The sequence below is a fragment of the Microcebus murinus genome, chromosome 9 (genome assembly GCF_040939455.1).
Source record: "Microcebus murinus isolate Inina chromosome 9, M.murinus_Inina_mat1.0, whole genome shotgun sequence".
Classification (NCBI taxonomy): Eukaryota; Metazoa; Chordata; class Mammalia; order Primates; family Cheirogaleidae; genus Microcebus; species Microcebus murinus.
This window is the reverse complement of record NC_134112.1, coordinates 85,457,349-85,485,227: the sequence shown is the minus strand read 5'-3', so window position 1 is coordinate 85,485,227 and position 27,879 is coordinate 85,457,349. Positions and strand designations below refer to the sequence as shown.

The following is a 27,879-nucleotide window of genomic DNA, read 5'->3' as shown; positions in this document are numbered from 1 at the left end:
GCACTTTTCTTATGGAACCAAAATAGACATTTCTAAGATGTGTGATATTGCACAAGCAACCTCTCCTCCCTGAGTAGACCTGCCCCAGAGTATTAAAAGGCAATGTTACTTGGCAGACACAGGTGCCTAATACTTTGTCACCACAGACCCACTTTCTCATTGGCCTTCATCCAGTTGGGCACTTAGAGAATTGTACTGGCTTTGTCTGCTATACACACACATTTGTTGAAATGTCTCTCAATGATTTGGTCATTTGGCAATTTTTTTCTGGAGAATTGGCTTTCATTGAGTTGGCCTGAATTCAGGAGTAAAGGTGTCCCCTAGGGGGGTTGGAGGAGCTGGTGAAGAAATAGCATAGAAAAAAGGAAGTACAGAAAGTCAAGCTTCTTCTAGAAGGCAAAGATGTAGTCACAATAATTCATTTTAATGTATATTTAAATAAAAATCATTATTGTTTTATACAATCAACATTCCTTTAGATTTACGCATCTATTAACCCTTTCTCTTGGTCTTCATTTTTCCTGTATATCCGACTTTCCCTATCTTAGATCATTTTCATTCTACGTAAAGAAATTTCTCTAGTGTTTCCTTTCATGTTGGTTTTCTGTAAATATCTTTAATTCACCTTCATTTTTGAAGGATTTTTTCACTGGGTATAAATATCTAGATTGACAATAACTTCTTTTATGACTATAAAGATATTCTTCTGTCTTCTTGCTTCCATGATTTCTTTTGGAAAGTCAGCTGTCAACTTGCTATTCCTTTTAAAGTAATATTTTTCCCCTATGACTGCTCCTTAGATTCTTTTGTCTTTATTTTTAGCAAAATATAATTTCAAAACAAATGTATGACTAAGTTGGGTTTTTAAGATTTTTTCAATCTTGGCCTGATGATTTTTGTCAAGATCATAAACCTTCATTATCTCTTCAAATCTTGATTCTGTTTCATTTTTTTCTCTTCTCCCCTTTTAGGGTTCAATAAAACATGTTAGACTTTCTCATTGTTTGCTTTATGTCTCTTATGTTTTCACCATATTTTCCATCTTGTCTTCCTAAGATTTATTTTTCTTACCAATTTTTCAGTCTATTAATTCTCTCTTCAGCTGTGTCTGACTGGGTATTAATTTCAGATACTGTTTTTCCTCCCAGGTTTTATCATTCTCATCTAGTTTTTTGGGTTTGTTTGTTTGTTTGTTTTGAGACAGGGTCTTGCTCTCTCTCCCCAGCTAGAGTGCAGTAGCATCACAATAGGTAAATGGAACCTCAAACTTCTGAGCTCAAGTGATCTTCTTGCCTCAGTCACCCAAGTAGCTGGGATTACAGGTGTATGCCACCATGCCAAGCTAATTATTTTTAAATTTTTTGTAGAGATGAGGTATTGCCATGTTGCCCAGGCTGCTCTTGAACTCCTGGCCTCAAACTATCCTCCCACATTGCCCTCCCCCACCCCCAAGTGCTGGAATTGCAGGTGTGAGCCGTTGTGCCTGGTTCCATTTAGTTACTTTTTTATTGTTTCCACTTTTTTGCTGAAATTCCAATTTTTGTCTTGTATCTCGGACATTATAAGTACAGTAATACTAAAGTTTTGGTTTGATAAAATCAAGACCTGGAGATTTTAAAATGTGTTTTTGATACTGGAGAAATCTGGAGGCCCTGGAGACTCATTTCTATTGCATGTTAATTCTTTTATTTTTAGTTGATATTTTTCCCATCTCTTTGTGTTCTTGGTTATTTTTTGTTGTGTACTAGACATTATATTTGCAAAATTGCTCATAGAAATTTTTTTCTGTCAGGTATCTGGGGATATCTAGGACCTTTTTAATGTAAGTTCGGGAATGTAAGTGCTTAAACTGTAGCTCCCATGAAGTCCTGAATACTTCTTGTTTACCCTTATTCCAAGGTTACAGCCCTTCGGTTACCAACACAAAGAAAGCATGTTTCACTAGATTTTCCTCCTTGGTGGATCTCAGACTTCAATGCTATTATCTTAGATCCACAATACCTCAAAGGTGTCAATTCAGCCTTCAGCCATGTCTACCTTAATTGGCACAGGTCAACAGAAATAAGTGGCCTCTGGTACCAGCCTACCTCTCAGGATCATCCTTTCCCTCATTCCTGGCCTAATTCCTGGCCAGATAAATTTTCACTTTTCTGTTTGTTGCTTGATGTCTTCAATGCATTATTTTTTCTAGTTGTCCTCAGTAAGAGGGCTGGTACAAATCACCAAGTCTGTCTTTAATGGAAGCAGAAGTTCAGTAAAACAGTTTTCACGGATCTGAAGGATTTTGGTGATACAGGGATGTGAGGAACCCTCAATAAAGAGCTGCTGTTCTTGAACATAAAAAAGTACAGTTGAGAGCTTGAACCCTGCTCCCCTCCTTGCCCACCATCACCACCATGGTGACATCTAACATTTGTTTTGTAGTCAATAGTTTACAAAGCTTTTGAGTTTACATATGCTTTTAATACAATGTAAGGTAGGTATTATTATTTCCACTTTACAGAGAAGGAAATGGCATCTCATAGCGGATAAGTGGCTTTTGTAAGATTACCCAGGAGGGGCAAGATTGTCACATGACTCAAAGTAGTGCATTTTCCCCCTTGGGTTAAGGAGTCAATAGTTAAAAGGAGAAAGGAACAAGCATAGACCAAGAATATGTGCATAAACATATTCTTACCCAACTAGTTATGACATGTGCCATATGTGACTACTAAGGAATAAGACTGATTTCTGTAAGATACACACAAAACCAGACTCATTATTTTGTAATCACACCTCAACACACGCGTAGTTGCACACTGTGGCCAAGGAAAGAGCAGAATATTAGATTAGAGAGGTTATACTGGAAAGGCCTCATATACATGGTGAGTTTTGAGGGGGAGTTTTAAGTAGGGAAAGGTTCTTCAGAGAAATAGAACCAAAAAAGAGAGAGAGAATTAGAGATGGGAACTACCACTTTGCCCATCACTGTCAAAGGCTATCTTGGTAGTGTCCAAAGGAAAATATGAACACATTAAATATACAATGAAGACACCCAAAAAGCACAAAAATGTCTAGCTTTTTTTTTTGTTTTGGACAATTTAAGATAAAGGTTTTGATAGAGGCAGTTGCAATTACTTTCTCTAATCCACTAAAAAGCTCCAAAAGTATATGAAAATTTATTGGGCAAGTAAAATGAGAAAAATAATATCTTCTCCTTTAGGGTTCAGTGAGGGGTACATAAGATAATTTACACAAAAGCCCTTTCTAAATTATAAATGCTATATAAAGGCAATTTATGTTCTCTAACATACCTCATAATGTTTCACTGAATCTTCTGTTGTGATAATGTTAAAGAAGTATATTGCTTGTTTCGCAGCCTTATACCAGCTGTGCAAAAGGTTAATAACCTGTGAGATCTCCTAAAACATGATAAATACTTGCAAATTTCAAAAGAGCATTGAATTCATAATCTTTAAAAGAAACGTGAGGCACTAAAAATCATCTTAGGTGAATTCACCCATACATATGACAATAGCAAATGAGTGTTACATTTGCACTGATTTCTCCAGAGTGGATCTATTAGTTCTCAGGAGATTTGCTTTGCTTTTCTGTGAAACTACCCTGTTACACTGTTATCTCCACCTACGCTACAGGCACTGAGAGGCAAAGGTGCCAAGCCTCTGGGGATTCTGCTCATCGTTGCCATCGTGGAGCAGTGACTGCCAACTGTGATAAAGGACACAATAGACATTCCACGCTGGGCTCCGGATGCCCTGGATTACGGGGGCTGAACAGTTTCTCAGGGAGGTGCACTGCCGACAAGGGGCGACAGGCACGTAAAAGCTCACAAGACTCTGGCAGCACCGGGTGGTCGGTAACACCTGTTCATCTACCCCATCGACCACCCCCAAAATGGCCCCTTCTACTCTCACATTTGCCTTTTTATCACACGCTCCCCTCTCCAGTTTCTCCGCACTGTTCATTAATTTTATGTTAAAATATTAGAGATGGATTACAATTAAAAGTACAGAGTGTGGTTTTTTTCCAGCTGTTCCTCTGTCCCCAACCCCCAGTACCTTAGTGCCATTGACCAGAGCAGTCTTTAATTAGGCTAGGAAGTTTCCTAACAGGCAATACTCAGATTGAACATGCTTAAATATGCTATGATACCCATTAACTGGAAGAGGGGTATAAATCAATGATGCATGTTTCTGCCTATCAAGTTGTGTGGCAGGAAAGCCCCACCAGGAAATGAGCTGGCTCTCATGGTCATTAAGGAACCTAGGTGGCCAGGATTCAGTGTTTGCACACTGGATTTCCCATGTCCCAGGGGAAGATTAATGAACTGACAGTGCATTTGGAAAATCTAAGCTCCTAGAAGCATCAAGCCATGCCATCCAAGAAGGCCAGGATACCAAAGGCAGAGGAGGAAAGTGTAGACTTCTCTGGAAAGAGCTGAATGGCCCAGGACTAGAATGACAGAGGGTGATGGGCTCCTCATGTAGAGGCAGCCTTACCTATTCAATTTCACCCAGCACCCCAGGGTGTGGCAAGATCTCAGGTGCAGGTATTTTTAAAAGGCTACTAGCAGTAGGAGAAGAGACGATATGGAGAATACCAGAGCCACTGGCTCAGGATGAAATTTAGGGTCTTAGGAACATCTCCATGGTAACCACGGGGGCTTGGAGGCCAGAGGCCCTTTCGTGATTTTCCAGGCTAGTGGTAACCCTCAGGATTCTTCAATTTAATCCCAATACAGGGAGTGTTCCCCATTTCTAATGACTTTATTTTTGATTTCCCACAAACCCAGTAGAGAGGAACAATTCCAGATTTAATTTATTTGAGATAAATAAGTATGACTTTCCTGCACTCAACTATGACACAAACTCATATCATGTATAGACATTTAAAATGCACCCACCTCCTCTTGCCTCTGAGGAGCCATAGTCTTTGCTGAGTGCCCTACCGCAGGTGACTGCACATGCAGGCTAATATGACCTCCATGGCATGGCTTGGAAAGTCAAGCTGGGCCAGTCAGATTCTCTCACCTTCAGCACCATAAATTAAAGAGATGGAGCAAAGTTGCTTGGAATTACAGGGACAGAACCAAGAGGTCATGGAGACTTGGGGCTGGATGGCGTATGACAGTGCACTCATGGGAAGGAAGCCTGTGAGTGAGTGGAAGAGGCCGGCCAGGAGAGAGAGAGGGCAGCAGAGCACACAGGAAACAGAAGCGGAAATACTGTTTCTTGATCCTGGAACACCCAACAACTAGTATGAGTTGATCAGAGTAGAATGTATAGCTCTGCCTGTACACGCCACAGCCTGAGATTTTTTTTGTCTGAAGTAACCAGTGACCAGTCTGATTCTTTTGACCACTGACTTTAGAAGATGATGCAATTATTTGCTTGGAACAGGCTAGCCTTAAGGAATCAAAGCCAAGGAATTAACAACCAAAACAAAAGTTCTGTCCCTTCTGCTGCAAATTGCAATTGCAATTATTTAAGTCTTTTTGTAGTCCCAGATTATCACATAAAAACGATCACAAATGAAAAATGAGTACAACCTAATTTGAATGCTGTGCCAAATTTGCCTTCAATACTCCAGTGCATGCTGATTTCTCAAAGTTCTCAGAGGACTAAGTTGGAACTAAGTTATATGGCTGTTTAAGTAATGTTAAGTTATAAAAATGGACTCTGAGTAGACTTACCTTTCAGGCTCAGCCCCAAAACTCAAAATTATATCCTAGCAACAAAGTACATTTTCGCTTGAAAAACATATTTTACTGCATTAATTTTATGTAGTGCTTTTCTGTTCTTGCTAAGGAGTTGAGTGTCAGAATTTTCACTGGGAGCCTTGGGGAAAGGTATTCACAGAATCTTATATTGGATATTCTAATTTTAGAACCAGTGTCTATCATTAGAGATGTAAATAGGTGAAAAATCTTATCTTCCATTGACACCAGTGAAAGAGTAGTTTTCGGGAAACTTATTAGTCTCAAAATATGAATTCCCCTTTGTGTCTGGCATTGTGCCTTGCACTCAGTTGCTGCTTCACTCCTCTTGCCCTCCCTTACCACTGGTGATTTTTTGTCTGAAAGTTTGGTCGATAATTTAACAAAGTAGTTTCTGTCTGTAGAATGCAGGGAATCGTCCATATATGGAGAAGTATACTTCCTAGAAAGCTCTTCATGTTCCAGGTGGGATGTCTTAACATCTGGTAGGGGGGAAAAAAAAGTTTAAAATAAAAGGCATAAAATAGGATAAGGTAACTTTCTGAAGTGATAGAAATGTTTTATATTTTTATTTACCCAAATACAACAAACTGTATACTTAAAGTCTGTGCATGTCAACTTGAAAATAAAATAAATAAAACATATCTTAGAATAAAATAATAATAAAGTCAGCCCATAACACCTAGATGGTGATATGAATATTCTATTGACTACCAGGTATATACTGAGTACTAGGGTATATGAATATACCTAGTACTCAATCAATCAATATAGACTTATAAATGGGATTTTTTTGGGGGGGAGAGGACAGTCTCACTTTGTTGACCAGGCTAGAGTGAGTGCCATGGCATCAGCCTAGCTCACAGCAACCTCACACTCCTGGGCTCAAGCAATCCTTTTGCCTCAGCCTCCCAAGTAGCTGAAATTACAGGCATGCGCCACCATGCCCGGCTAATTTTTTCTATATATATTAGTTGGCCAATTAATTTCTTTCTATTTATAGTAGAGATGGGGTCTTGCTCTTGCTCAGGCTGGTTTCGAACTCCTGACCTCAAGCAATCCGCCCGCCTAGGCTTTCCAGAGTGCTAGGATTACAGGCGTGAGCCACCACGACCAGCCTTATAAATGGAATTAAAGGAAGTAAAACATGTCAAAAACAACGGCTTCTGGATATTTAATTGAAAAGTCACCATTATGATTACTTTCTATTTCATAAAATGCTTCTAAAAGGCCAAGAGGAAAATAAAACATGCAATGCTAATAAACTTTGAAATAAAATGAAATGGGAAATGGATGATGAGGTCACTATTTAATGGAATTTATTCATAAATAATGTCTAATGCTTCCTTTAAAACATTGAAATGTCCAGAGACCTAGAATATAAGAATACTGTATAAATGTTTGTTACTACACACCTACAGAGGGCCCAGGTATAAATACCTTTGGCTATTCAGAGGCATCAACACTTTCAGAAGTACAGCTTTTAAAATGCTAATGTAAATGACTTCCACATGTACCTCCAGTCAATATGGCAGACTGAGCAAATGCAGGAAGTTATCCCCAACCAAATACAAAAAGAAAAAATTACTAATGTACAAGAGAAGTTTGTTTTGTTTTTTATGGATAGCAAGGCTGAAACAAAAAGAAAATTTTCCAGGTGCTACAAGTGAAGTGAAGACGCTAAGTCAGAGCAGTGAGACTTGATGCCAAGAGGTCAGAGGGCCTCAGGGGCTGATGCTGGAACACCTGAACTAAGAGGGGAGGCACAGCTCCTGCATGCTTGGCATACGGGATCTGGGCTCTTTGGTAAGGTGAGAAGTTGCAAAGGGGTGTCACTTGGGCACAGTCTCACCTGGATGGAGGATAGGAACATCTGAGGGAAATCAGACCTCCCCTGTGCTGTATGCTGTTATGGAATCTGAACTTGAACTCCCACCAAGTTGTGTGGCAATTCCAAGCCAGTAACACAGAGTAAAAGTAAAATAGGATTAATAAAATTACTTAATCATGGTGGAAAGTCTAAAGCTTCACAACCCGGTACCTGTCTTAAGAGAGAGGGCGAGAGATTCAATAGATGCAACAAATGGGCAAGGAATATATACAAGGAATTCCAGATAATAGAGCAAGCTAAACAGGAACATTTAAGTAACGCTGCTTATCAAAGGGGATAAAAGGAGACAATTGTATGTAGAAATATTCTTTGTTGAATCTTTGTGATAAAAAAGTCATTGGGCTCATATTTATTGAGCACCTGCTATATGCCATATGGTCCTCTAGACATTGGGGATACAGCAGTAAGTAAACGTTCTTGACCTGTGGGGATTACATTTCAATGTTAGAGACAGACAAATAACACATTAAATAAGTTCAGGTTATTAGTGTGGTGAAGAACCAGGAAGCTGGATAAGGGGCCAGCAGGAGAGATGGTATAGTGGTCAAAGGAAGTCCTCTTCAAGGTGGTGACATCTGAACAGATATCTAAAGACATGAAGAGAAAAAAGATCCAAGTGTCTAGGGGGAAATATTATTATATTAGGCAGAGAAAGTAGCTTGTATAAGAACCTAGATGCATGCTTGATATACCTAGAGAATTTGGTATGGAGTGGGAAGAGGGAAGAGAGGGAAAGAGAGACAGAGATAGAGATGGAGGGGGTGGGTCATGTGCTAATTTTCATTTTTCAAACAATCCTTTTCTGTTGATGTGAGTCTAAGAACAGAGAATTATGGAAAAGACCATATGAATTTGAAGAAATTTAAATAAGATGAAAATTAAAGAAACAGAAGCTATATTCATTGAAATAATTTCCATTGAAAAGATTCTATATAGTATATAAAGACTTATTCAAAATATAGGTTTTTTGTGTGTGTCAGGGTTCCCTTTTCTAGTTTTCTAAGACATAAGCCATCTGTACTATGGTGTAAACAAATCAAGTTCAATCTGATGACACAATCAGCTGTAATTCCAACAATTTAATGTCTTTATGGTTTCTCAGCAAGAAAACATTTTGTGTTAAGATAATGTGTGTAGATTGCTATTAAAATACATTGTAATACCACCATTATAATGACTTGAACTCCTGTAATGAAGAGTTTCATACAGTTCTTAATATATTTTCTAATGTCTTAATACATCAATGGACAAAAGATCTTACTTCCCAATTTAAAAACAACATAATTACCAATGTTATAATACCCAGCAACAAAGTTTCTTAATGTGTTCTTATTCAAAGTATCTAAATTAAAGTCAACCCTGAGGCAACATTTAAAAAATATATAAGCTACTTTACAGTCCATAAAAAGAACCAAGTTCTTCAGTATATAGTCTAGTTAAATTTATTTAAACACCTACAATAAAGCATAAATGAATTTAATGATCCAAGTCAGATTTTAAAGTTATTTTATGGATTAATATCATTACCAAATGCAGGAAAATATAAATGAAGTATCTGGAACAACCAGAACTACATCTCAAATTAATTCTAAATGGCTTAGGCCTTTTATTTAGACTTACATTTCATTGAAGTCCAATGAATTAAATCAATATCTGCATATAACATTTTAAAAGAATAAGCATAGAATCCAACCAAAATAACAAATACAGTAGAGGCCATGTACTAAGAATAAAACATGCCTGTGCCTATTTAATACCATATCATCACACAGATTAAACAGGGCCTTTTACTATATAAATAAAAGGAGAAAATAGAAGATGCTGATGATTTGGTATTATGAGCACATAGCCAGGTCAATACCTAGTGATAAAATTACCATTTAGGAGGTCAGATTGTGAATATTTTGAAAAACAAAAATCCCTAATTTAATGAGAAATGTTTCTCCATTAATAAGATTACTCATATAGGAAAGCAATTTAATCACTCTCCTGTCCAAAAACATGAGACTGATCACTTTTGAATATAAATTTTCATCATTTAGATAAAAACTTGCATAAAATATGTATCAATGCTAGAGTTGATCTCTCTTTGAAAGCACTTAGAAATGGATAACTTGGCTTTAATATTGAGACAAAAGTCCTCAGATGCCCAGATGACTTCAGAATCATTCATTTTTTCCTCAAACGGGGCTTTAGCCGGGCATGGTGGCTCATGCCTGTGATCCTAGCACTCTGGGAGGCCGAGGTGGGCGGATCGCTCGAGGTCAGGAGTTCGAAACCAGCCTGAGTGAGACCCCGTCTCTACCAAAAATAGAAATTAATTGACCAACTAAAAATATATATACAAAAAATTAGCTGAGCATGGTGGCACATGCCTGTAGTCCCAGCTACTCAGGAGGCTGAGGCAGTAGGATCGCTTGAGCCCAGGAGATTGAGGTTGCTATGAGCTAGGCTGATGCCACGGCACTCACTCTAGCCTGGGCAACAGAGTGAGACTCTGTTGAAAAAAAAAAAAAATATATATATATATGTATATGTATATATATATATATATATAGAGAGAGAGAGAGAGGTTTTTTTAAAACTAACAATCGTAATTTATACTTACCATGATGAAATGCATAAATGTATATAAATGTAACTATCCATAGAATCCCTATAAAAGTTTCAATACTAAAATATGTAGTCATGCAAAGAGCTGACAACAAATTAACAACAAACACAATAATCTGCTGTAGAATTTAAAATGTTTATTTTTAATAGGATAATTAGATAATTTTTGTGGAAAATTAAGAAACAAGTTTAGTTTGTTAGGAAGTGCTACCATAAAACTGAAGGTGCCCAAAGAAGCTATTTTTCTAGGATGGAATTACATCTTAAAAGTCTTGTCTATCTGTGCTTCTAAGAAAAGAATAGCAACTAGAAAAGTAATAATTTCATATAGTATCCATGATAATTTTCCATAGCAAAACAAGATTTTATAGTAGAAAGCTACCATGTAAGCCCAAGGAAACATAGTAATAATATTCATGTTATATGTGGTAAAGTGAATACATTTATTAAACTATACTAACAGTAAAGAACTATATTCTCGAGTGTCCAATCAAAGAAATAATAAGGTATTTAAACAGAAACAAATTCTACATCAAGAAAAAGGAATGCATATGAATGAATATTTATAAGAGATAATGAGATACGAAAACAATTTCTTTCTACTAAACTTTGGACTTTATAATGTCTTCAGTGGAGTTGAACTAGTGTGTCAACATTTGGGCACCGTATCCAGAATGTTCCAATTAGAACATAGAACAATAATACCCATAATTTCAAAATCAAATGGATAGATTTATCATAAAGTAGTTAGTTGACATTTTAAAGGAGATAAAACATAGAACAGGTAAATTTCAAGACTGGAAACTTGGTATATAAGATCTACATTGTATAGAAGAATTTGCAAGAAGGAAACAAGGAAAAACGAAGCAATGATTGGCAGGAAACAGGATAGAAATCTTCAGGAAGCTTCACTACACACTAAAGGTTGCCTCTCCTTTAACCAACACATTAAAGTAACTGTATTTCTGATGTGATTTCCACCCAACCCCATACCCCCATCTCAGGTGAGTGTGGTCTTTGCTTGCTAAGGGCTTATCCTTCAAGAACAACTTTTTCAAAGATGTTGCTTCATTGGTCACTTTCTCCAGCAAAGGCATTTTTTGTCTTCACATTGCTTTTCTATTTTTGCCCTTGGACACCGAGGGTCTATAATCTGGTAGCCTACGGAAGCCAGTCTTTGTCTCAGCCCACCACAAAGAGAAAACAAAATGTCCACTATCTGGATAAGTGATCTGATAGCATTTACTATCTAACTAACCTGAAATCCAGAATATACTTGACCTTGATCTTATCAATAATGAGATAATAGTAAAGACAGTAGATAACGTTTATTGAACATTACTATATAGTGGGTGTTATTATAAGTCTTTTCTGTATGTATCACATGGAAATTCATAACAACTTCAGAACTCATGTTTTCCCACTCACTTCCCCACACTGCAGTGTTGCCTATGAATGCCCATTAAAGAACCTCTTGCTCTTAGAAACATTTGCTAAACAACAATTTTTTTTCCAATATTATTCTAATTTTGTTTAAGCCCCTTAATTCAATCAAGGTTATCAAATTTTTTAAAAGAATTTCAGAGAAGACCATCCCATTTACCAAATTTTTCCACCTAGTTTGAATAGTGTTGTCAGTGTTGTACCATTTCAGTGAATAGTAACATGCAAAGCTTTTATTTTTCTTTGCTGCCTATGTGTAACACTAACACTCATGTAAGCGCTTTCTGTGTCCCAGACATTGTTCTGGGTGCTTTTCAGTATATTAACTCATTTACTATTATCATCTCCATCTTATAAATGAGAACTCTGTAACTTGCCCAGGGCCACATGGCTACATTGTAGTGCAACTGGAATTTCCAATGATTATTTTGACTTTTAGTGTTATTTGCAATCATGAATTTCTAAGGTTACAATCTCTAACAAAAGGTCTTCAGCTTTTGCTAATCATGACTGCACTCTCATAACCAGCTTTAAGATTAGAGGTTTGGTCTTTTCTCATTACTTATCTATCATCAACACAAAGAAATGGTTAGGCTCTTCTTATCCTCTTCTCTGAATGCCTGGTCAATACAGAAAAGTGATTTCTAGAATTGTGTCTTTCAAATTGAACCAGGCAATTAAATTCATTTGTGGACTCTAGTGCTAGATACTATATAAATAGTGCAATTATCTGAAGTGGAATTTGGAGAATCTTTTATGGAAATAAGATGATTTTCAGGCTTGTCATGGAGCAAAAGGCAAGGGAGTCCACTAAGTATTCAGTGGTGAAAACACTATTGATCAAGATTGTTTATAAGTGCTTTTTAAATTAGCTTTATATAAGAATTTATTCCTGGACATAAGAATTTTGGAGATATCTCCTATCCCAAGCCCCAACACTGACAAAGAACACAACTGCCAATATACCAAATCCTTGTCCTAGAGAATAATTCAGCATAAATGATGCTGACCCACCCAACCTCACTTGAAGGCAGCCAGAGCAGGGAGGCAGTCTGGTAAGCAGCCTCCATGGGCAGCTACATAGGAAAGCTCCAGAGTGCTCAGCGCAGGGTTTTTCAAACTGCAGGTTGCAAACTAACTTGTGAAATCAATTTAGTAGGCCACAACCAGCATTTAAAAAAATTAAAATTCAGCATCATTGAAAATTTCAGAGTATACCTCTATAGTAAGGGTGTTTTAAATGATACATTTTTATTTCCTATGTGTGTATATGTTCACTGGGTTATGATATCATAAAATGTATCTCTAGTTATGGATCTTGATTAACAACAGTTTGAAAGCCACTGATCTAATAAGTACTAAGTGCATACAATTTTCCAATATTCAGCACTATTTTTAATAAAATAGATAACTGGATTCTTCACAGCCAGCTTGTAGAGCCAGTTGTAGTAAATGGATTACAGATCATAAAAGGGACCTTACATTTCATCCAGTCCAACTAATCACCCAACATGTGAAGACTTTCTGTAAGATTCCAGTAACAGAGCATGTAACTTCTTGAGGAAGACTGTTTGTTTCTCTGTGAATCACTTCTAACTCTTAGAGAGTTCTTCATTATGCCAGATCAAAATAGAACATAAGGCTGCTGCTTTCAAATGACAGCTCTTCAAATTGTGTGTGTGTGTGTACGTGTGTATGTTTAATTATATGTAACATTTTCCAAATAAACAGCGTCATTGTAGAAAATTTAGAAAATACTAAAAAGCATAAATGAGAAAAGAAAACTACCTATAATCTAACAACTGGAGCCATACTGGGTATAACTTCTTAACCTGCTTTCTACTTACTATATAACAAATGGTTTCCTTTAATTAAATATTCTTCTCCAACATGATTATAATGGCAACATAGCATTCTAGCATGACTATACCATACTTATTTTAAAATCCTATTAGATGGCTAGATTATTTCTAGATTATAAAAAATATTGATATGCTGGCCGGGCGCAGTGGCTCATGCCTATAATCCTAGCACTCTGGGAGGCCAAGGAGGGAGGACTGCTCAAGGTCAGGAGTTTGAAACCAGCCTGAGCAAGAGCAAGACCTCATCTCGACTAAAAATAGAAAGAAATTAATTGGCCAACTAAAAATATATGGAAAAAAATTAGCCAGGCATGGTGGCACAGCTCCCAGCTACTCGGGAGGCTGAGGCAGGAGGATCGCTGGAGCTCAGGAGTTTGAGGTTGCTGTGAGCTAGGCTGATGCCACGGCACTCCAGCCCAGGCAACAGAGTGAGACTCTGTCTAAAAATACATATATATTGATATGCTATCCTTGCATAGAAGTCATTTCCTTATAATCTTCAGATTAGAATTACTAAATTAAAGATGTACAAAAATGTTAAGGACTTGAAAGATATTGTAAAGCTGTCCCCAGAAAAGTTGCACCACTGATGACACAAAAAGCGCATTTGCCCACAGCCTCACCAAGAACAGGCATTAACCTGTTTTTCATCTTTCCCAATTTGGTAGCCCTGCTCCCCCCAAAAAAGTCTATTCTGTTTTAACTTATAATGAAGTTAAATACTTTTTGACATATTTATTGGCCATTTTTATTTCTTCTTTTGTGAATTGCCTAATCGTGCCCTTTGTCTAATTATATTTTGAGGTTTTAGAAATAATGGATTTAGCCTCTTTAAATATTTGAAGAAGGCTTTCATGCCCAGGGGCACTATTATCTCTGTTGATTTGAATATTAGGTGCCAGATTTCTTTAAAGAAGCTGAAGATGGTATTACTGATATAGTGACTATAACCCACAATGTTTTTCCTATAAAGATCATTTTGCTGAGGAGTATATCAAATGGAAGTGATAGGAACTTTTTTTTTTTTTGTAACTGTATCTGGAAAAACAACAGTTTACAAACACCTATATTCTATATTTAAAAGTCAGAAGTTCCCTTTATACCGAGAAAATTGAAAATAGCAGTAAAAACTTCTCAATGATCTTTTCTTCTCCTTTCCTCCAACCACAAAATGTTGTCCAGTTGCACTGAATCTGAGACATTAAAAACCTAGACCCCCGAAACAAAAACATAAGCACGAACAACAAACTTATACTACCATCATGGACCCCAGGGAAGGGGAGTTAGAGCTGCTTCCATGTCAGATGAAAGAAAATTTTGCTTCTCATCTGAATCCTAAAGAAAATGCAACTCCAATTGCTTCCAGGAGCCTCAGAAACAGTTGCCAAATGAGGAAAATTATAAATTTCTAAAAGTAATTTTAAATTTCTAAAGTTCTTCACCTAAATGAGGCATTGGTGCCTCTAAAGTACCCCACACCCAGCTCATAGAGAATGGGCGGTTAATTTCCTCCTCTCTAACACAATCTGCCCTTCCCACGTCCAGTCTATGTGCTTGCTGAAATCGACCATTCCTGCCACCACTGCCTTATTTCAGGCCTTCCCATCTTGTCCAGACTGCTGCCGTAGCTTCCCAGCCGACCTTCCTGCCATCTGCATTGCCCTCCTCAAACTCATCCTGTATGCCACCTCCAGAGGGATGCCTCTAGATACAGATTTAACCATTCAGGGTTCCCCATTGTGACAAGATCAAGTTTCCAGACTCTTTAGCTTGGCACAAAAGGCCTTCGGATCTACATAGACCTACCGGTCTCCTGCCATTTGGGCCCTGAGAAGATGATCTGCCTGCTCACACATCTATGCTTAGGCACATGCTGTTCCCTCTTCTAAGAGCACTTCTCCTTCATCAGTCACTGACTAGTCTGCAACCTTGATGACTGAGCTGAAGGATGACCTTCTCCTGGAAATGTTTCCTGATCCAATTCTCCTATTCCAGGCTGAATTCAGTGCCCTTCCTTGGTATGGTTATGACAGTCTGGAAAAGTTAAAAGCTGGGTTTTCTTGTCTGTGAGATGCAAATATAGGCCTCCAAGTGCCCTAATTATGTGTTGTCGTAATGCACCCTCTTCTCTGTCTTCCACGATTAGAGACAGAGCCCCTTGAAATGCCCTCACCATTTCACTGTACCAGCAACTGTCAGTATCTGGCACATAGGAAATGCTCCACAAATGCTTGTTGGATGAATGAACTGGACTGTAGTAAATATTAATTATGATGGTTTTAAAAATTATCTTATTACTTTCATCTTGGAAAAACCAGCCAAATCAGAGGGTAATTCCTAGCATTTGGTAGGTGCTTCATTTTACAAGAGGATTCCTACATCCTGGATTTCTAAAATATCAATTCCTCTACTGCACTTGAAATAACATTTGGTGCTCATACAGTTTTGTGAACACGTATCTTCTGTGGAAGATAAGACACGTCTATACAGGCATTTAGTCATCAGTTCCATTTTTAAATATTGCATGCCAAAGACAGCTTAGCCTGCTGCTGTGTATACAGTAAGTGCTCAATAAATATCTCATAACTTTTTAAGAGCCGAATCTTGGGTTGGTTGCCTTGCTCTCAATTTACTCTCTCTTCTTTGGGAATGCAGCCTCCATACATAAGAATAGGCCCAATGGGCATGTCTAAAAGGTAACCCTGTCCCCTGCCAGAGGAGTATGGTTTAAGAATGAGCTCCTGACCCAAGCTAGGCCAATCAGTCTTTCCCTGCATTTTTTTTTTAATCTCAGGATGAAGGAACATTTAAATTAATCCCTTTACAGTAGTGGGAGCTGCCAGAGGTAAAACCAGATGTGTACACTTGAGAGCCACTGCTGGCCACATTCCCTGCCATATGCAGAAACTGATACATAGTCGTTGGTACTCCAAAGAATAAAGCCACCATGGAGAAAGAAACAGAGATGAAAAATGGTAGGAGTCCTAGATAAGAGTCCAGGAGATGATAAAAGTCCCAGTTACGTTCAATAACTGGCTCCCGATCTCTCTGGGATCCTGCTGCAGCACTGCCCTTCCCACCGTTTGGTGGTGCGAGATATTTCACTCCCTCCTAATAGATGCGCACGAGCTGGCTCAGGCTGGGCTCCTGTCATGTGGCTGCAAGAGGATCCTGATGGGATGAATAGATACATAAAAACTGATTCACCTGAATTTTTTTCCCCACTAAATCTTCTAACTGATTCAACCAGATGGTTTGGTATAATGAAGCCACGGGCTAATTTACATGGGATTCCTATTCAGAGAGAGAAGGAAGGTATTCATTTTGAAATACATTTCAAACAAAAGTAAGTTTCAGGCAACATGTGCCAATGCGAATCCGAAGCATTTCGATCACACTGTCATGCAAGTAAAGATGTGTCCTCTTCCCTACAGAGGAGTCCCACACGCTAACTGTAGGTTTGGAATCTCCAGAAATATTAATAGCAAAGGCTTCCTTTCTCAGAGTTCTTTTTGCTTCAGGTCCCCTGGATAATGCAAGAGCCTTGAGAGAATTTTCTAGCGTAGAAGTGAATTTTCCTAATGAAGAGAACAAACACGGCCCTGCTTCAGCCAGCACTGGAACTCATGTTGGAATTCGTGTCTGGACACAAAGGCTCCTTACCAATGCCAGCCTTCGAGACTGGCTCTATAGTTGGCAGCAGCTAACAGAGCTGCGTCCCACTGCTGCTGCAGCCTTCTGTGACAGCTGCTCTTCTAGGCTGCAACAACAAGGCACAGGAGGGCAAAGACAGGCTGCCTTCTAGAAATCCAGGGCTGGACAGAGCTGGATGGCCCCTTCCACCTGCGCTGACTGTGGGTGCAGAAGGAAGCCAGTGTGCAGACTCATAGCGCCCCAGCCATGGCCTGTCATGCTGTGACAGTGCTGCTTCGGGGGAGTCACGGGCCTTAGTGACCTGGCGGCTGCAGGGATGGCTTAAACCTTAGTGCTCTGACTGCCTCTGGCACGCAGTCTTCCTTTCCGGCTGCCTTGCTCCTCAGCAGATACCTGAATCTGGGGGGCCGCAGGGCTTTTGTCCTGTGGTACTTCCGCATTTTTTCGGATTCGTTTCTCTTTGGTTTGCTGCTTGGAGGCAAGTGCATTGTCCCTTTGGACAGAGCTCCCCCTGGTCTGGCTGGGCCCCTGAAGGGTTTGTGTCTCTTTGACGGGCTGCCGGGTTGGGAGGTCACTGTCCTGCTCTGGGGCTTCTGAAGGAGTCTCTTTCTCCTGGAGACGTCTCTTGTGTGGGGACTGACCTTCTACAGTCGGCTGATCACCACTGAAGGTCGTTTTATTTTCTTGAGACAATTCTTCCAGAACCTCTCTTTTCAAAGATGGTCCTTTTTTGGGCATCTTCTGAGCCAAGTCATTTGAGGGGAGATTGGCATGGCCCTTTTTTCTGGAAGGATGGTCTTTGCTCCTTTTCTCTTGCTGTAATTTGGGATCTTTAGGCGAGGGAACAGCGTGGGGGCGCTCAGGAGTTTCACGCAGATGGGCTTTTCCTCTCTGGTTCCCCCGAGGGTTCAGAGGAGGGCTGGGGCTAGGCTGGTGGGGCCCGGCTGCAGGAGTCGGCTGACTATGGGATTCTAGCTGCGAGGTTGGTGGGGAGCTTCCAGGTGGTGCCTTTCTCAGATGTGCTGGTCCCTTAGCTGTCTCTCTTTGGATAGGGAGTTTTTTTTTTCTAGCTCCCATCTGCTGTGTTGGCTCTTGATTTTGGGTTGAGGCCTGCATGTTTGGAATCTTCTTGCTAGAGGAGCGGCCTGCTTTGGGAACTTTCCCTTCCTTTGCAGGCCTCGAATCCTGACGAGCCCCGGGGTGCTGAGGCAGCCGTGGCTCCACGGATGGACTAGGAATGTGAGGGAGCCTGACTTTCTGAGCCCCCTCTTCCTGGGACAGATTGGGGAGGTGCTGTGGCACCTGTTCGTGGGCAGGGGGACTGATAAGAGGGAGTTTCACCTCACTGACTTTCTCTTCCTGGACCTGCTGAAGATTGGGGGCTGCCTGGGGGCTCAGATTTTGTGGCGGTTTGGAATGGGGAGGGCTGATGAGAGGAAGTTTACTGGTGTCACCTTCCTGGGTTAGGGCAGGCCTGGGAGACGGAGTCATGGTCTGGTCTGAGGCTGATGCTAAAGCCTCTTCCCTGCTGGGTGAGAGCAGCTTAGGGGTGGGCCTCCTGCTCTGGAGGGGGGCGAGCAACCGAGGCTGGGGCAGCCGAGTGGGGGCCAGTCGGCCTCTGGGAAGCAAGGTCGCTGGGTCTTCCCTGTGCTGGCTCTGTTTTGCATTTGTTGGTAAGTCTTGGGGATGTGGCAATTCAGGGTAAGGAGTGCCAACACGGACAACTTCTGCTTTAGGGGTTTCCTCCTGAAGAGGTTGTTGATAATCTCCAGCAAGTGTCTTCACTGAGTCAGGGTGGGAGGGATCTTTTGGAGGATCATGATGGGAACTGTCAGGTGGAAGTTTGGCTGACTCAGTTTCCTCAACATGGGTTATCTGAGGGCTGAGGGAAGTTGGGCCAGGTGCCTGTGGAGGTTCAGGCATGGGAGGGTCAGTGGGGGTAGCCTTGGCCTCCCCTGACTCCTCATCCTGGTCTGGCTGAGGGCTGTGGGGTTGGGGAGGGCCCGGGTGCAAATGAGGTGCTTGGGGAGCAGTGGCAGGAGACTGCCTCACTTCCCCTGCTTCTGCAGCAGGGACAGCTGCCTCGGCAGCTATTATTTTTGGAGAAGGATCTGATTGTTGAACACCTCCTTCTGTTGGGTTTGGGGACAAGTCTTGGGCCAGCTGAGGAAGACCAGGTGCTGATGGGCTGAGCTGTTGAGGAGGCTCAGCACGGAGACTGCTGTTGGGAGAAAGCTCTTTCGTTCGGCCTTCTCCATCCTGCGTTGGCTCTTGGCTCTGGGAGGGAGCTGGGTTCTGGTTTTCAAGGATGTTTGCATAAGTTTGCATTCCAGAGACATGTTCTGGTATCTGGCCAGCTGCTTGCAGTTTTGCCAAGCGCCTGGGAGATGGAACCAAGTGTGCTGGTACCCCAGAGACAGTCTTCTTGCTAGAGGGGGGTCCTGCTTTAATATAAAAAGAAGTTAGCTAAAAATAGTCTTAACTGTTTAGTAATTAATAACAAAAACATCTTTCTCTCTTTGATGCACATAGACCCTTGAAAAAAATGAAATTAGACACATAGGAGAACTTAACTTTCCTTTCTCCTTGAGGATACTAAGTGCCTAGAATTTTCTTTTTTAGTGGAACTTAGAAAAATCATAGTCAACTGAAAGCACGAACTTTAATGAATAAACATAAAGAGGCTTATTCACAGAACCAAAATTCATATCCAGACCTGTGTGTGGTAAGAAAATTTTCCAAGTGAATGAGATTTTTAGTTTTCACCGTCTTAGAGATCAATGATGCTTTTGATTGTAGAAACTAGGGGATGGACATTCAAGCCAGACGAAGTCTCATTTGTTTCCTTGTTTAATGGCAGCGCCCTTAAATAAGCTGTGAGCTCTGAGAAAAGTCATGTCTGTTTACCAATACCTGGCCAGGGGCAGGAAGCTCAGCAGGACCGCAGCAAATGAGTGTTGAATGAAGAAGGAAAGAATCGGTCTGATAGAATCATAGTGCACCATGGCTCAGAGAAGCTGCCCCTGAAGGACCCACCATCCAAGCTGCTATCCCACCCACTCCCATTCCCAGGAGTCCCCTTTTCTCTTCAAAGCCACCCTGGCTTCAAAAATGGCTCTTGGAGGCCACTAGCAATGTTGATGCACAGGGAGGAGTTGCTTCCTCCAATCATCATGGGAGCAAGTTCTCAGAGTGACTCTGGTCTCATGGACAGTTTCATGGACACAATTGTCCCAGCAGGTACTTGTCTATGATAGAAACCCTGGTATATTCTGGTGGCCCAAACACTGTCTTAACCCAGCCCTATGGACATGGCTCTGAAATGTGAAGTGGTGAGAGGAGGCACACCAGTCTGGAACAGCCTTGAAGAAACCAGTCTCAGCCCACTTGGGGGAGATCTGATAGATACTCAGAACCTCCAAACCAAATCAGACCTCCAAGGTGACCCCAGAGAGGGGAATGGTGTCTAGGAGCCTGGTTTGCTCCTAGCCACTGAAGCAGACCAGTGGAGATTAACGGAGGTTAACACCGTTAACCTCCACTGAAGCAGGATGAGCCTGCACTACTCTGGGTTTCCACTGAGCCTCCAGTCTGGACATGACCCTTTGCATCTAGTCAAACCAGATGTCTCTAGCAAGGGGGAGAGACCTTGGGAGCAAGGAGAAGCTTCCTTCTCGGTGGAGTTTCCAAGGGCAGGTCCTGATCATCTGCTTATTTCCCTAGTTTATAGCAATTATAAACTAAAATTCTAGTCTAGACAAGAAACAAGGTTATATTAAAATATAAAGCAGTGAAATTATCTAGAATAGGCAAATTCAGAGAGCAGAAAGTAGAGTAGAGGTTACCAGGGGTTGAGGGAGTTATTGTTTAATGGGTACAGAGTTTCTGTTTGGGGCTAATGAAAAATCTTGGAAATAGGTAATGGTGATGGTTCTACAACATTGAGAATATAATTAATGCCACTGAACTGTACACTTAAAATGGTTAAAATGGCAAATTTTATGTTTTTTATATATATATATATATATATGTTTTCATCACAATAAAAAAGTAATTTAAAAAGATAGAAAAATATAAGAAGAGTGAAACCCAATACTGAAGGTTTTTTTCCCTCTTTAATCCCTCCTGGTTTCCTATAATCAGACATATAACAATTTTTCCCCCCATTTTCAAAATGTAACAATTCACATAATTTGGCAAATGGTACCAGGCCCTTTATTAAAGATAAAGGCACCACTTTATGGGCTACTAAATTGCTCAGTTTTCCTCTGAGTCATCATAACCATCATCATTTCTATCACAAGACAGAATTCTGAATAATTATTTGAAAATACTATTTTATTTTATGATCTTTATAGCAAAAACTCAGGGTGATAATTGGTTTGGCTTTTGAAAAGCTTTATTGGAAGCACTGACTATCCCAGAAATAGGTGGTATAGAAACAAATGGAAGGAAGATATTCCTTACACTGAGTTGCAAATATAGTGAGTTTTTCCTTATTTTATAGAAACTATATTGTTTACTCTGGGATTTTTTTCAGTCTTCATGCTTTAGAAATAAATGTTCCCTATATCACTATAGGAAAAAAGAGACAATTCTATACCTAAATTGATACCCATTTTTAATTAATGGTACATGGAAAGATTTCAAGAGTTTATAGTCACTCTAAAGTTAATATTTTATAAATGCATTAAATGAAAATTAAATTAATTCATCCACAGGTAAAGGTTTTTATTTTGGGATCTAGTCTGACAGATGCTATACTCAGAACCAACAGACCTTGGGCTTACTTTTACCACTTTGTTCCACTCTCCTTGTTGAGAGTAGAAATTAATATTGCATTTGTAATTACAAATTAACAACATAAAATGACAACAGATAAAGCTATGTATTATTATTACTTCAAATCTTTGGGAATAATTTGCAGTTTGCATTGATACAGTATTACCACTTTAAAAAAAAACAATGCTGTTGGCCATAGGATTTCTGTTTGTTCTGACACCTAACACACAGTCTAATCTAATTGGGAAAAACCTTAGCTCTGGAAGGGCAGATTCTAATAATGTCCCATATTACAAATAGGCTTTTTATTTTAAAAAATAGGAGTTCAAAATCATTTCTCGAATCAAATTAATGATTATTGGTTAGATTTAGAATAGGAAACCAAGGCTTCCAATTTCCAGTCCCATTTCTAATTGCTCAGACAAGAACTGTCTGTCATAGAACTAGAATTATTTTTTACTCTGATTTCTTCCCTTTGACAGCTCAATAATTTAAAAAAATTCCACTATACTAAAATTGCTATGTTATTTTTTTTATTTACTGGTGTCCTATTTATGTAAGTAATGTAAATATTTATGTAAATATACCTAAACTACAGAAACTTAAAATCAGCGGGACCCAGCTCAGAGCAGAAGCAAAGAGGTGAAGCACCAGCCAGGCCCATGACAGTGACTCTGCTGAGGCTCTGGTCCCCTTCTCGCGGGATCTTGATACTCGCTTTCGGGTAATTATGGTTGATCCCCCTCTCCTGCACTGAACCTGTGAACATTTGGCCCATGCTCCTTGGCACATTCATCATAGCCCTGAAACTAAAAGTGCTCACCGGTTCTATCTCTTGGGTCATTAGAGACAAAAGCTTATTAATAAGGACCACAGTCATTAGAATTTTCTGGATACTTGAATAATGTCTAGCCTCCACAATATCACTTTATGTGAGAGTTGGTTCTTAAACCAGCAACTGAAAAAATCAACTTCCTCCGCAAATTAATTGTATAAATATGATAAAGTGGTTGGCTTAAGAAAACACATTGTTTTCCCAAATACTAAACCTGCCAGAAAAACAAAGTTCCGTTGAGGCCGGTGATGACAAATTCTCCTGTCTACTTTTTTGAGCCAGAATTCTATTAGTCAATAACTGGATGGCTTGGTTTCAGTTATGAAATGTATCAGAGAGTAGTAACACATTTACAAATCCTATAATTCACACTTTTCATTAAATCAGACATGCCTAACATAATTAGTCCAAATAAATAAAGCTTTATTATACTTTTTAAAATGAGAGTCCGTTTTCCTACGCACACATTATCTGGTCTATTAATCTACCAAATGGCAACTGCACCCAGTAGTCAGCCTTGACAGCTGTAGATTAAGATACAGAGATGGCGCCTCCTGGCTGTCGAGGCAAAGTCCTCTTCAAGCGTCACCATTCAGAGGCACCCACTGATTCAAAAATGGCACTTCTCAGGTTGCTCAGAACGATCAGGCTCAGGGGACTTACTTGTGTTTATCCAAACCCACAAGAGGCTAATTTAAAAGTCAGGATGCCAATTAATTAATTTACAATGGGAGATGGGCCTGGCTCGAGCATCAGGGCAGGGTGTTGTAACCATAGGGTACAGCCCCACAGGGGCAGGTCCACCTGGGGGGGACTAAATTAAAGATCACAAGCTTACTTGGTTAGCAAAAAATTAAAGCAAACGGAGCCAGATTTCCTCAAGAGAAACTTCTGTTGAGCTATGGAAGCCTTGTTAGGTTCACGGTGCTGCTCTACTCCACAGTCCTGGCTCTCCAAGAGCAGATGCCTGATGTGGAGAAGCATAGCGGGGCTGGGTCAATACAATGACCTGCTCCTAATTTAATGTGCCCCCTTTGTAGACTGAGGATAGTCCTCCAGTCCTACATTAATACCGATTTTCAGACAGGTCAAACTTTTTCCAGGAATGGCAGCAGGTCATACCCTGGTCACTTCATCTCCTGAGAGATATAGTTCATACTGACCTCATTCCAAAATACCAATGGCACTTAACCCGGGAAACGTGCAAAATTACAAAACAGTACAACTGGCTTGAACATTGGCAAAATCATGACCAGGCCTGTGTCAGGCTGCCAGAATGCAAACAGGCAACAAAATCATACAGGGGCATAGAGTCACAAAGGTTAAAACACAAAGCTGCATGGCATTCACAAAGCAGCAAGAGTCTTCGGTTAACATTTTACACCGTGTGATGTGTAATTGGGATTCAGTATATTATTGTGGTAAAATACATGTAATATAAAATATACTATCTTAACCATTTTTAAGTATACAGTTTAGTGGCATTAGGTATATTCACCATCACCACCATCCATCTCCAGAACTCTTTTCATCTTCTCAAACTGAAACAACTTCTGTCTCCCAGCCCCTGGCAACCACCATTCTACCTGCTGTCGGTATGAATTTCACTATTCTAGGTACCACATATAAGTGGAATCATGCAACTTGCTTATTTCACTTAGCGTAATATTTTCAAGGTCCATTCATGTTATAGCATGTGCCAGAATATCCTTCCTTTTTTAAGGTTGAATAATATTCTATTTTATGCATATATCACATTTTGTTTATCCATTCATCCACTGGTGGACACTTGGCTTGCTTCTACCTTCTGGCTATTGTGAATAATGCTGCTATGAACATGGGTGTGCAACAATGTCTTGAAGATTTTGCTTTCAATTATTTTGAGAAGATATCCATAAGTAGAATTGCTGGATCTTATGGAAATTCTGTGTTTAATTGTCTGAGGAACCATCATACTGTTTCCCATATAGTACGGGACCATTTTACATTCCCACCAACAGCATACAAGGGTTCTAAATCTCTACATCCTTGCCAACACTTGTTGTTTTCTGTTTTTTGTTTTGTTTTTATAGTAACCATCCTAATGGCTATCAGGTGGATTGGGGAGAATCTTTTAAATACATCTCAAAGTACTCATGACCAAAATTCCAAGTTAGGGCTTCAGAATTCCTAGATTCCAAGGAGAATCACTTGCTATTCATGACCCCTGAGGCAGACAGGGAGCATTAGGCCCATTTAGTGAAACTGGAGCTCAAAACCAGCTAACCAGCCTGCCCGAGAAAGCAGCAGGGCCAGGACTGGGATCACATCCTCTGACCAGTGCTCTTTCCACTATATCCTGCAGTATAACATTTTCAGGACCAGGGCGATGTGCAGAAAGGGGGAAAGAAGACTCTTGCACTGAAATCCTTGGTCAGAAACTCTTGGAGTAAATACAAACCTGACAAGTAGAATAACACCTCAGCCCTCGAAGGGAACTAAACTTCTGGAAGGCTGAGTTCTGAACCATGAGGCTAACCCTTATCTATTACCTACCTCCAAGGCACTGCCCAGCACGTCCCCCGAGTTCCATTCTGGTCATGGACACAGCAGAGTCATAGGTCCAGAAGGCTAACTCATGTAGTTTGTTTGTGGGGACAACCACCCAGAAGAAGTATGGGAATTAAAGAGAACTAGCTTTAGCCTGGCTGATGAGTACTCAAATAATAACTCACATTTTTTTTTTTTCCTTTCCATGAAAAAAACTATTCTGGCATAAAGGGAATAGCATAGTACCTGCAGCTGGACCCCAAATCTTGGCAGTCTCCTCAGTCAATCCAAGGTACTCTCTAATGAGCCGACTCAGGTTTTGGTAGGCAACATCCAGATCATCTACAGTAAATGGGAAAGTATACTTTGAAGCAACACGATCATAGAAAAATGCAGTTAGTGTTCAACTGGTGATAGTAATGAGTTAGTCACTACGTTTAATTTTATGAATATTGTGGTAGGCAGAATTCTAAAATGACTCTAATGACTCATCCCTTGTACAATCTCCTCCTTAAGTATGGGCAGAACCTGTGGATGCAATGAGATATCAGTCCTATGAGTATTTATTATACATTATATGGCAACAGAGATTTCTGCAGATGTAATTAAGGTTTCTAATGGGTTGACTTTGGGTTAGTCAAAAGAGAGATTATCCAGGAGGGCCCACCCTAATCACATGAGCCCCATATAATGAGAGAGTCTTCTCCAGCTGGTGGCAGAAGAGGAGATCAGAGACTCAAAGCAAAAGGAGGGTTCAATGTCTTGTTGCTGGCTTGAACATGGTGGGGGCCACATGGACAACACTGGGAGCAACCTCTAGGACCTAAGGACAGTCGTTGGCAGACAGTCAATAAGGAAACTGGGCCCTCAGTCCTACAACCACAAGAAACTGCATTCTGCCAACAAGAATGAACCTTGGAGCAGATTTTTCCCCAGAGCCTTCAGATGAGACCTCACCCAAGCTGACACCTTAATTTCAGCCTCCAGTTATTCTATATCAGACTTCCAATCTATAAAACTGTGAGCTAATAAATGGGTGTTGTTTTAAGCCACTAAATATGATAATTTCTGTGCAGGAATAGAAAACAAATGTAACTATGTAATACATTAACATGTTTCAGAGATCCAAAACCACTAAATTTCTGTTTTCATAGGTCAAAATAGTTGATTCTGCAATTTCATATGGTTCAACCTAATGTAATGTAATCAGTGTTATCAATTTTTTGAGAGTTCTTCCAGAGATTTATATAGTACAAGAAATATGATTACTATGTGTACCTATGGTTGTGGGGAATGTGTCTTTTTAGTAACTGTATGGCTTGAAGATATTTCCTTATCCATACACAGAATGTTTTCTCTTTCCTTTTTATGGCTGTATAATATAGTATAATTAAAAATATATAGAAATTTTCATATTTCAATAAATTCTCCTACTAACTATTGCCTCAAATAAATGCCCATTTCTAGGATAGTTCTTGAAAACGTTGGTTTTACACCCAGATATTTTCATGGCTATGATATTTTTAGTAGTTGGGTTTTTACCTATATGTAGATTCTGATAAAATTTCCTAAGTTTCATGAGCCTTTCAAGAAATTTATATGTGTATTTCAAATTGTGTATCATCTAACTTTATTCTCACAATGTCTCCTTAAAAAAAGGAATCTAATCTAGGCTCATTTTATACCAAATCTCATCAGCCAAGATCTTAAGGAATAATAGAGATAATCCTCTGATTAAAACAGTGGAAGGTTGGCCCTCTTGGATTTTTACCTCTTTTTGAAGTTCTCTGTGATTCACTGTTACACAGAAAATATCTTTTACCCAGGAATTTCATCCCATGAAACATACTTTTAAACCAGTGACCTTACGCTTCACAAATTAAACTTTGCTGAAAGTTACTGACCTGCATTGATGACTGCATCAAAATATCCTGGAAATTTCTTATTAATTTTAATATAAAGGTCCACTCTGGAGACAGTGAATTCAATTTCTGCACGACTGAATAATCCTTTTCTCCTTAAGTATCCCTCATATTTGTTCTTGTTCATGGGTACCACCAGGATATATCGAGGCTCAAAATAGGAATATTTCAAACTTCTTACACCCTATGCATTTAAAGAAAGATAATAAATTTGAAACAGATACATGACTTAGAAATCGTTTTGGAGACATCCGACAAGAGGGGTATAAGAAGTAGTATCATTCATATTAAAGAATTTATTTTATCTGTATAATTAGCTTCTATTTTTCTATAAATATCTCAAGGTTGGATTACTTTTCTCTCTTCATCAAATATTAATTTGTCATTGGAAGTATTAGAATTCATTCCACCTGGTTTTCCTGTAATTAATCATTCTAATGAATATGACTGCTAAAAAAGAAAACTACTGGATATAAGATAGGTATATCATGGCAGCAATGCAATTTTTATCACTGAAAAATAATATCAATTCTATATTTCATAAGCTTCTTTGGAACACCAGGAGACAGAGATCTCCCCAGGGAGAAAAGGCTTTTCTGTTAGGCCTTGTCATTAGCTTAGGCTCCTGCTCC

The 27,879-nt window shown here is 39.6% G+C and overlaps 2 protein-coding genes across 2 annotated transcripts in view; both read right to left on the bottom strand.

Annotated features, from left to right (window-relative positions):
- Positions 1 to 27,879, bottom strand: part of LRGUK (leucine rich repeats and guanylate kinase domain containing) — a 99,452-nt gene that overhangs the window by 14,381 nt on the left and 57,192 nt on the right. Inside the window, exons 14-16 of the mRNA XM_012739754.2 lie at positions 27,230 to 27,431; positions 25,572 to 25,667; positions 6,059 to 6,198 (exon numbers count right to left, since the gene is read on the bottom strand). Coding sequence (XP_012595208.1) covers positions 6,059 to 6,198; positions 25,572 to 25,667; positions 27,230 to 27,431 — 438 coding nt within the window. The remainder of the gene's footprint in view (positions 1 to 6,058; positions 6,199 to 25,571; positions 25,668 to 27,229; positions 27,432 to 27,879) is intronic.
- Positions 17,501 to 25,377, bottom strand: LOC142872961 (uncharacterized). The gene is made up of 2 exons (XM_076006766.1): positions 25,332 to 25,377; positions 17,501 to 19,620 (listed from the first exon to the last, which is right to left on the bottom strand). Exons 1-2 carry the CDS (start codon positions 25,375 to 25,377, stop codon positions 17,501 to 17,503), a joined length of 2,166 nt encoding a protein of 721 aa, XP_075862881.1.